General features: G+C 37.6%; 1 protein-coding gene across 2 annotated transcripts; it reads right to left on the bottom strand.

The window, feature by feature from the left end:
• Positions 1-1555: 1555 nt before the first annotated feature.
• On the bottom strand, positions 1556-10858 carry LOC106164010 (alpha-aminoadipic semialdehyde synthase, mitochondrial). Of its 2 annotated transcripts, none has more exons than XM_013541757.3 (11): positions 10683-10858; positions 8522-8683; positions 7758-7934; positions 7357-7512; positions 5097-5237; positions 4732-4810; positions 4319-4446; positions 3796-4076; positions 3433-3544; positions 2862-2927; positions 1556-2424 (listed from the first exon to the last, which is right to left on the bottom strand). In XM_013541757.3, the coding sequence occupies exons 2-11, from the start codon at positions 8675-8677 to the stop codon at positions 2290-2292; spliced, it is 1431 nt and encodes a 476-aa protein (XP_013397211.3). In that variant the 5' UTR covers positions 8678-8683; positions 10683-10858; the 3' UTR covers positions 1556-2289. The 2 variants fall into 2 exon arrangements, with proteins under 2 accessions (XP_013397211.3, XP_086874027.1); XM_087017901.1 differs by lacking the exon at positions 10683-10858 and adding an exon at positions 8982-9113.
• Between the last annotated feature and the right edge of the window lie 309 nt (positions 10859-11167).

Below are 11167 nucleotides of genomic sequence, written 5' to 3'. Positions count from 1 at the left end.
AAAAATCGCAAAGGTAAAAATAATAATTGCAAAGTTGGTATCAATTCTGTGAGAAAAGGCACTCATGGCCACTAGACAATCATTCAACAATCTGTTTTTAGCCAACTCAGTTCATGCCAAAAAGCTCACCCTCCCTGAGGGAGTTATCCCCCAGGCCAATTGGCGTGTTGTGTTGAAAAAATGACTGTTCTTATGGCAAAATGAACCCACAATTTCTGACTTCTGATTGACCAATTAATAACAGTTAAAATGCACCAGAATGCAGTATTATACATACACATGTAAATTCTCAGACACAAATAAGCCTAAAATTTTCCGTACAGTTAGCTTACGGCCAACCTGGTCGAAGGCAGGATAAGACAGCAATAACTAACTGTGAGCCAACAGATACAGTCAGAAAAAAACAGTCAGAAAAAAACATTATCCATTATTGTAAAGAAATTTCAGAGAAAGTGTGCAGGATCTACAAAAAGCACAGTGTCAACACAGCTTTTAGACCCCAGTGCACATTGAAACAACTCCTAGTGGCACCAAAGGACAAAACCCCCCAAGAACAACGTTGTTGGACAATATACAGGATCAATTGCCATGACTGTAATTCCTTTTACATTGGTGAGACAGGTAGACAGTTGAAGATCAGGGTGAATGAACACAGGAAATCAGTGACTGTAGGCAATACCAGCTCTGCCATTTCTGAACACGTAATAGACACCGGCCACAATATCGATTGGAATTCAACTAAGATTCTTGAATCTGAATCATCCGACATCCCGCGAAAAATACGAGAGGCTATCAACATCAGCCGACACCAGCCACCCATGAATAGGGACGGAGGGGGGGGGGGGGGGGGGGTTGATCTACCTGACATTTATAAGAGGGTCCTGGCCGCTATACCACCAAGCGGTCAGTGAGTGTGAACAACTACTCACGTCAGTCTGATGAAGGCCTTCGACCAGGTTGGCCGTAAGCTAACGGTACGGAAAATTTTAGCCTTGTGTCTGAGAATTTTCATGTTTATCCAACTACCAAGCTAATGAACATTTTTGCTTATTATACATACAGTTTTTAAAAATGTTCCACACCGTGGGAGGGGGACACCCCTACCAAACCCTCCCCCCTCGGGGGCATCGCCCCCTCGTGTCCGCTTACTGCCCCCCTTGGCATTTTGCTCAGGCTACGGCCCTGTATATATTGGATATTTTCTAGATAGATTATGTCTTGACTTTGAGTATATGTCTTTGTTATATAAATACATCAGCTAGAAAATCCATTTACATATTTCTCGATTTTATTACAAAAATTTCACAAACCAGCGCAGGGGTGAAAATTAAATTAGCTTGGAAGTTTGAGAACTTTTTTTTTTTTTAGTTAGTAGGGGCCTAAAATTTCAAAATGATTTAAATAGCAGTGACATTGTTCAAAGACTCCAAATAAATTAATTTTGATAAACATAAAAAATTGGATGGCGTCGAAAGCAAATCCCTCCTGCTCTCAATCTGTAACACAGATGTCACTTTGGGAAAGAAGCTTAGGGGAAACCCGTAAAAACCTGTGATGCATTTCAACACATATTTATTCAATATTTTACAGATGTTTACATACAAAACAAAGAATGCAAAACTTCCAGATCTTTTTTTTTTTTTCTTATGAGATTAAGCAGTGAGTTTTAATCTAATTAATTTTGTACAACATAAAACATTTTTTAACACCGTAAAGTAAATAAAACAACTGTCATATAACACTCGATCCGTTAGTAGGCCTACACATACAGACAGTGCATACATCCCTTTAATTGACAGACATTACACTGATATTTATCAACCTGATATAATCTTTGATAATTTCATGTTGCTATTCAAAACGATCAGGCTTTATTCTCCGCATTATCATCACTTTCATATTTTGAAATTTCAAAAGTTCCAATCCATCTAAAATTCTATGCCTTGCAATGCCACAGTTATTGGTTAATATACCTTGCTGCATTTAAACCTTATTAAAACTATTCATTAAAATCATTAACAAAAATAATATCAAAACATGAAAAGTATAACTTAGTTATAGTAAAATATTTATATGTATATAGATATATTATTACAATCTCTATACAAAACTTCACAGCTCTACACAGCTCTTGTGAATGAAAAAATATTTGTATAAAGTTTTTCAATCATTCTCAATGTTATAAGCAAAAATCTTTATCATAAAGCCTCCGCTAGGAAACGTTAGAGTGTGCTTCATCATAGTGCCTGGCGTTTCAGGTTAGAACTGAAAAAACACCATCTGCTTCATTCAAACGTGGCCATTCCAATTCCCGATGTAATGTTCTCTTCTCGTCTTTTTCCTCTTCTCTTCCTCCATCTTCTTCCTAAGAGCTTTGATGTATTCATAGGAGGGTGCCAGTCGGCCATTGGTTGCTATGACGCTCTGTAATGATTTGAAAGACACGTGCACCATTAATGCTAGACAACAACATTTTGATTTTCCAACAACTTGATTTCAAATTTCAATATATATATATATATATATATATATATATATATATCTTATATAGATCTTACAAACGTTCTTGCATATACACTTGCTGATGGTATCAAACGAAAATTGTAACAAAAAATTCAGAGTAAACTTTGAGAGTCGATCTATCTGATGTAACGCGAGTTAAGACATTTTTTACATCTTGTAAAATATAGCTTTGTTGTGAAATAATTATTTTCAAAACGGTTTGATATAATATAAATGGTGGTAGACCTTTTATCTTTGATTGTCAAGTGCCGTAGAGCTAATGAGACGATGTAATTTTTTTTTAGAAATTATGTCAATGAATTGCGCATTAAAATGAAAAATATAATATGCAAACTTACGTTGACCAAAGCAGGACAGACTTGCTCGGTGAAGTCCTCAAAACTGCTTGTAGCATCAGTTCTCAGCTAAATTAAAAAAATTAATCTGATAAAATTTTGCTTTTATTTATCACATTTATTTCAACAAAAATTTTCGATATCGACAAAAGAAATGAACTTAAGAGAAGACGCCAAAAATTGTTTATAAATTAGTTCTATCAACCCTGTTAAATACACCAAAAGCCCGGTTACAACACTGTCATTCAACGCGTTTGGCAAGGGATTCAAGAAACCAAGCGACCGAACGCCATGGAAAATCTGTGGTCTCTTATACAGACTAAAAGCAATGGGGCATTCTACCGCGGCTTTTTTCTGCTGGATTGTACACCATAGTGTTTTAATCTGCGCGTCCAAAATTGTAAAAAAAATCGTCTTATTTTTTACGCTTACCGCAAATCATGTTACACGCTACAATTTAAAAAAGTGTTAACTAGTGATAAAAAACCTTCAATTTTGTATAAAGAGGGTATGATCTAACAACTCATCTAAGATATATCAATTTTGAAAGTTGGGTTAGGCCTTTCGAACGTACCAGTTCTCTTACAAACGGCAGATAGAGGTCGCCGAAGTAGTCGGTAGCGTCTCTTGGGAACTGAGCTGGCATGTTGTCAACAGAACACATCAGAACACCATCAGCTGTCATGCTGGAAATGACAATACTGAAATATTTATATATTTATGTCAATATTTTTGCTACCGTCAGTGGCAGAGCTTCCAACAGCAAAATCTGAAGTTGTCGATTGCAAATTTGCCAAAAGTACGTACTGTTTTTCAAGAACGTATATTTTATAGGCTTAACAAATATCGAATAGTACGAATCAAGTTAAAGTAAAACAAAAAAACTAATGAATTAGTACTAGTAAATATGAAAGGTCTTATTTCAAAATGAAAATACCCGTTGTGCGTCATTTTTCCATGTTTGTCGTAAATGTAGTATGGCGTATCTTGCTGTGTGCATTCCTTTGTCCACTGGATGGAGCCGTCCTCGTCTGCCGAGATGTCAGAAATAGCAAGCAGGCGACGAGGCAGGACTGGGTTCCCGCCAACATCGGTCAAATTAGTGGGAGCGTTAGGGTTCCGCGCCAACAGCGTCATGGCGTCCGAGTCGCTAATCAGTCGGGGTTGTCCCGGTTCCCAATACGTTCCATTGACGATTACACTCGCGTATGGTGCAAACTAAGAGAAAATGAATATATACGATCCTTAACCGCACATGCTAACAAGAGCCAACGAAATATACTATTTTTATCGCATGGTTCAATAGGCCTATCACTGCACACCACTAGACCTTAACTGCGACACATTCTAAAGCAATGTTACATCTACTTTTGAAAATGCATTATTTTTTTTAATTCTAAATTTGATTTTAAATTCTGTTAGGACACTGGAGTAAAATAAGAGCGTGATAGACTCCGTACCTTAGTGGCAAAAACGTCTCTGTAGCGTTCTGGATGGGCAGTAAACTCTGCTTCATCATATCCGCCATCTTGGATCCGCCTCAAACGATGCCTACGGCTGACAACAGTTGCGTAGAACTTATTCTTGGCTAGAAGCAAATAAAGGTATTGATCAGATCTGATTAAAAACAATTAGTTAAATGTTCTTAAAATCAGTTTTATACCTGACATTATTAAAATTGTTGCTTTCAAATATTTCCCTACATGGGATTCTTTTGAAACATTTTAAATATTAGTCTTGTCCTTTTTTTAAAGGAAATAAAAAGGCCACGAAATTAACGTCATGGTGATATTTAATGATGTAGGCCTAAGTATGTATATATATTCATACGGTATTATAATAATGTAATTTAATAATTTAAGGTAAAACTTACATCCTTTCTTGGCAACTTCTTGAAGTCTGTCTGGTTCCACATATTCATGAGGGAAGAGCTTGAACACCTCTTGCGCACCCTGCGCAGTATATCAGATCAGTAATAAAAATTGAATGTCTTAATACTTATTTGTCACACACCTCTGTAAGTCATTGCAAAAAAATATGGAATTTATCTTTTAAAATCAAATGTAAACCTTTGCCGGCAAAAGAAAATAAGATTTTGCCTCTTTTCAATTTGCAATATAATGACGCAAAACTCTTTGAATATCATACAATATTTTACTACAAAAAAACGTCATATTATAAACAAATTATTATTATTATTATTATTGTTATTAAATATCATATTAAACAAAGGCTTACCTTGGACACATCTCCTGTAGCCGTGAAGATGAAAGTCAAAGGCCCTACAAACATATCACTCTCAGCTATCTCTCTCCCGACTTGTGCGAGCCTCTTCTTAGCGTCTTCATAAGAGGGGTAGTTGTAGGCTTGGCTAATATGCTGGAGTGATACAGAACATAAAGACAATAACTAAATAAATTCCAACAAGTAATTCGGCAATCGATAATCGAAATTTTGATATTTTTGTGGTTGTGGTTTGGCCAAAACAATTGGTTTAAAATAATTCCCATTTTGTTAAAATTACTAGTTTTTGAACTAGGCCAAATGAAATAAACTGCATAAACACATACAATTTTTTGTAATAAAGAAGTAATTGCCCGCCCAAAGCATTTTGTTTAGCGAGTCGATTTGACCCATTTTCATTTTTTTAACAAAACGGCTGAACTTCAGCAATGACTTAATTTTTCTAAGACGACTGCATCAGCACTACATGAGTTAAGCCTTTAGTTACAAAATTAAATTTACAAGCACGCTCGTTAACATTGAAATGCTCGTTTGCTTACTGAACACCGGCAGTCTCGTTTTCATATCTTGCCTTTGGGCAACAGACTGTCACTGTAAGAAAGGAGCTGGTGTAAAGCATTGTAAAGGTTTTTAAAAAACCTTTATTATATATATCATCAACAGTACTACCAACACTTTCCATTTCTCCATACGGGACAAGAGTTTTGTGGTTTGAATTGGACTTAAAGGTAATTGTCGAACAACGAAAGAATTCGTTTTGTGTTTCAGACAACTTAATTTTGCTTTGTTGAAACCACTATTCTCCCATAGCTTTCAGTGGCCGACGTTCTTACTTCCAGAAAAGTCCCAGCTGGAGAAATGACTTATAAGGTATGCTTAGCTAAATGTGAGAAATTTATGCTTTACCATCAGGATTCGAAACAAGATTTTTGCAGACGCATATATTTCAGACGTAAAGTTAGGATTTACAACCGTTGCAAAGTTGTTTCAATTTCTCTTGTTTTCGTCACTTTCAACACCTTTGTTGAAATGTGATTCCGTCATATAGTGGTAGACATCTGATGCTTCATTTGCGATCCTGTCTGTGTACGTGAAACCCAAGACAAAGTGTTGGTTTTGGATCTCTCTACCAAGTTTCTGACCTTACTACTATCAGTAAATACGCATTAACAAACAAATTCTCATACAACTAAATGCAAATACATACTTTCAACTCGCACATCTTTCAAATATGAAAACTCTTAATAAAAAAACAAACTACTGCATGCATATAAATTACGAGATAAATTGTTGTTGGTTTACCAGAATCATCGTGACCAAATTAGGTAAAACGTTCCTATTTCTTTCTGTAAATGAACCATTATTTGCCTATGTTTTCCTACATGTGTCAAATGCTGTCAAGAAATTCCATACTTTTTCACAAATATGCATACTACTATATACTGAATATCATAACAATATGAGTCAATTATTATGAGCCCATTATGGCACACTTCAAATCCAAAATCCTACCACAGACGTCTCATTCGGTTTTGAATAAATGAACGTTTGTCAATGATATATGATTAAAAAATACTAGATTCTAGTTAAGTTCATTGTTCTGGAACTTTGATCATGACATACTTTTTGTTATCTCCGCTACGCAAACTCATCAAGCAGACTGTATGAACTGTTTACACCCACCCACCCCTAAGTTTCAGGATCCCTTGGGATTCAATCTCTTGTCAGCAAATCAACCAGGTAACAAAGAACATAAACTGGTCAGAGACAAGCCAGAGACAGTGGTCTGAAATTCACGGTAAAGTCACATATGAACAACTGCACACGCTCTTAATCTGAAAGAAATAGCCCATTTAAGCTGTAAATCGCTATATGCCCCTAAGAAATGTAATCGCAATTGAGAAAATGTTTTCAAATCTTGAAACAGCATGTTCTGAAATATAAAAGAAATGTTTCCCCACGTTCTACATTATTCTTACGTTTTTTATATCTTTAAAATGTATCAATTCTCTCAAACTACTGATGTCGAAGAATTATGTTGTAAATTAAACAGGTCGTATGAAATGTCCAAACAAATGTCCAAACAAGACACGTGGTCTGCTAATGTGAAATAAGTTACGAAATCCGAGCTCAAAATTCCGTATACATAGGCCTGCAAATCTTGAAATCTGAAAAGTTTAAGCTGCATGGCATCTGGCGCCATCTATTGCTGCAATAACGTTTCCCCCCAATAAAAGCACCGAAGCCAACTTACCAGTAGAGGTGTGTTGAATCCCAGTGCCAACAGTCTCAGTCCCAGCCCGCTGAGAACATCCACCATGCCAACTATACCGGCATATCTACTCATGGCTTTGGCCGGCCACTCTCCTGGACCATCCACTAACTTCTCATAGTCCACGATACGTATGTTCTGAAAGACAGATCAAGATCATCGAGTCCCACTAGGTGTCCTGAATCTTTATTTAACGAAATGATTGAAGAGGTAGGTACTTCAAATTTTCATGTGATTGAACTAAAGGAAAAAAGTAAAAGGTTAATTCAGGCCGAATAGAAATTTTTTCTTTGCAAGAACTCAGAATAGAAGAAGATTAAATACACCTGCTTGGCTGTGTCTCAGGTTCCGTAAAATGAAGAAATAGTGGCCAATTTTCTCACCTTTTCCAGAATGGCGTCAAGCAGCGGCATGTTATGTTCCTGCGCCTTGATGGTGTGTGAAAAGAAAGAGTACGTTTTGTTGGGAATGAGATACTCCTCTGGAATCTGCTTGATACTAGTGATCAAGGTAGCGTCCGACAAATCTTCTCGAATCTCAGCCCCCGCTTCTTGGTATTCCTATCAGAAAAAGAAATAATGATTTTGCTTGTCTGGTTTGCAAGGCCATGTTTTTATTCCGAAGTATTGAAAGGAGTGTTTGGGGGTGAGAGGGGCGAGGTGGGGGGGGGGGGGGGGGGGGGGGGGGGCTTTTAAGCACACTAAGCACACTTTTTCAACCGATGTCGAATTTTGTACCTTGAGGTTTTCTGTTGTGGATGATGATTCCCCCTCTACTAAAACGTGCTTCCTACTTGCCTGTTTTCTTTATCATCAAAGTAATTGAAATCAGCATTGTGTTTCTTTCCTAATTTTATGAAATGAATGTCTGCGTGTACTGGTACATACATAATACGCAGGTCATGGTTTACATACACCCCATTTCCATAGATTTTTAGATCGATCTATTCCTGTGGGGAGTCTCACTAGATTACTGTCAGCTTGGCCGGCTTAAGCGTCTGTCCCGCCTACTAAAAGCTGTAAGGGGGTAATTATCTATGGTGCCCGCTCGGCTGACTGCAATTTAGCGTGAACCCCCAGGGAGTTAGGTCGATCTAAATCTTAATCTTTATGAATATGCGTTTTTAGTGATACTGTGCACTACGTACCTTCTCCGTGTACCCACGGCGTTTGGAGGGTTGAACAAGCACTTGCACTCCCTCCTTCACGAGACTTGCCACGTGGTCGGGAGACAAGGCCGCCCGCCGTTCCCACGGGTTGTAATATTCGCGGGAAATTCCAAGGATCGCTTTGTTGCTTGGCATTGTGATCTGAAATTAATCATTAAATTCGAGTTGATTCATTTGTAATTATCATACTTCCAAGATGTCACCACTTTCACTTTCGTTTTATACTGCTGTGAAAATATGCAAACACATTTTGTCAACTGTGTTCAGTAACGGCCGACAGTTCCACTTGTTGGCTGTGCTAAACATCTTCACTTACAAATTGAAAGATAAGATCACATGTTTTGTTCGATTATTATTGACAGATCAATAAGAAACACTCGTTCAGGATTCATCAGATTGTACATATTCATCATTTTGAAGATTTATGACCAACATTTACCCGTTTTCTGCACCGTTTTGCTATGGAACTTATCTTTCTAAACAGGTCGATTTTAACACAAAATCGAAACAATCGGAGGAGGACAAGTATCATGAGTTATACTGATACTGACACCTTGGTCCAATTTTACTCCTGAAATGCAATACAATATGACAACTGTGTCAACTGCATGTAACACAATAGCATAAAATGCTGATGTATTGAAACATGACAACCATATCCGATATCTGACAGGCGTTCCATCACATATGATTGATAGGAACAAGTTAGTGTCTGGTCGGGCTTGGATTATTCAGTAGGTTAAGTAACACGCCTAATTTGTATGATTAAATCCTCGTAAGGCTCCGGGTAATGTTGTGGAGCAGGTATACCATAGGAATTACGCATCTCTATTATTTGAAGACAATATCGGCTAATTTTACCTTCTCCGTGGTCCTGAATATTATAGTATAATCGCCCTCGTCCACTCCTTTATAATTGCCGAGCGAGTCATAGCAAAACGTTTGTTTCCCCCCTGCCCTCCTCAGCATATCTTGGACCTGTGCACTCTGACGGACATACAAAGCGTTCATATCTGACAGCTGCTCTATCACAAACAATTAGGCTTCAAAATTAGCACAAATTGTTTTTACATTATTTAGTAGTATAATCTGAATGAAATACCAATTAAATGTATACCTGTATTTTTACCTGTGAAATCAGTGGACCATGACGCCGTCATAAGGTTTTATCATTAATTTTGGAGTATTTGACGACAACCAAAACCGTTCTATTTCCAGTCTTTTACTTCAGTCAAAATATACTTTATTAGTAGAACAGCAATTAAGAAAGTTTTTTTTTTAATTCGTCGGTCTATGCAGAAGATTGCGTAACAAGACTGAAAAGAGTTCTAGCTGAAGTCTCAGAGAGGGAGAGGTGGATTTTTACATTCGCCACGGGCGACGCACACATTTTATCTAACATCGGTAAGGTTCGGCGGGCTACGGCGTGTATGTTTTTTCACTTTATACTGGGGCCTACGGGTGCCGACATAACCTTGAAGTCAAGTAGGATGATTTGTCGGTAAAACAGTGATAATATGAAGCCCCTTGCGTGCAGCCTCAGTACAAGCGCAATTGCCGTGCACCCTTCGTGCGTCTTACTTGATGATCGATATGTTGTCGGTGTATACCCCTATCCCCGCGTTATTTCAGCACTCAGGTGGTCTAAATAAGGAGACGCGTAAATTTTGGCGAATTTTAAATATCTTCACTAATGTTTTGCCTCTTAAAGATACCAAAGGGGGAAAGAGAAAGAGACAAACTAAAAACTGAGCAATATTCAAAACTGCGCAACGCCGTCCACGATATTGCTACAGCTTATGGGATTGCAATTTAAAATTGTTGTTCAAAGTTTCAGCGCAAGCTTGACAAATTCATAAGGGCTACGGAGGTCGTACATCCGCACGATATCGTAAGACCTCTGCCTGCCCCCGGTGCCTCCACACAGACGCCGCACGAAAAGGGATACTGTACACCGGCAGTAGATGGGCAACCCGCGTTTACCGCATGGGAAATGTATCTAAACTTTACAATAAATTGTGAGTCCAATGAAATATTTAAAAAGACCTTGCTTGTGAAAAAATACTACAATTCTTATCTGAAATACCAATTTACACAGTCTTATTAATTTAGACTATTTACAAACGGAGTTTTAGCTCACCTGGTTTATTATTCACTCTGCAAGTAAAGTCACATGTGTTATCGGAGACGTAGCAGGCAGGAAATTGACTGTAAAGGTCACGTGCATGCGATTTTATACGGCGCTTGTTTCTGGAAAATTCCACTGAAAAAGATCGAGATATTTGCGCAGCTAGCAAGATATCCGGGTACATGACGACTGTATTCGGCTATAAAATGAGCCATCGATTAAATGCTTTATATAATTACATAATGAGTCATTTGGGGTGAAGGTCAATGCATTAACGTAAATAAAATTGATAGCTATAACATACGCTGAAAGTTTACCATTAAGAGTTCTTAGATGTAAAAAAGAAGAATATCAGATTGTTATTCCGTGTCAAGATTGAAAACAAAAAGTAAATGAGCGAGAACACACTCACAAACAAACACACACACACACAGAGAGAGAGAGAGAGAGAGAGAGAGAGAGAGAGAGAGAGACGCAGTTCCGAAATAGAACCATAA

Source organism: Lingula anatina, chromosome 7 (assembly GCF_051362555.1).
Source record: "Lingula anatina isolate TDL-2025a chromosome 7, LinAna3.0, whole genome shotgun sequence".
Taxonomy (NCBI): Eukaryota; Metazoa; Brachiopoda; class Lingulata; order Lingulida; family Lingulidae; genus Lingula; species Lingula anatina.
This window is presented reverse-complemented; position numbering and strand designations above follow the sequence as displayed.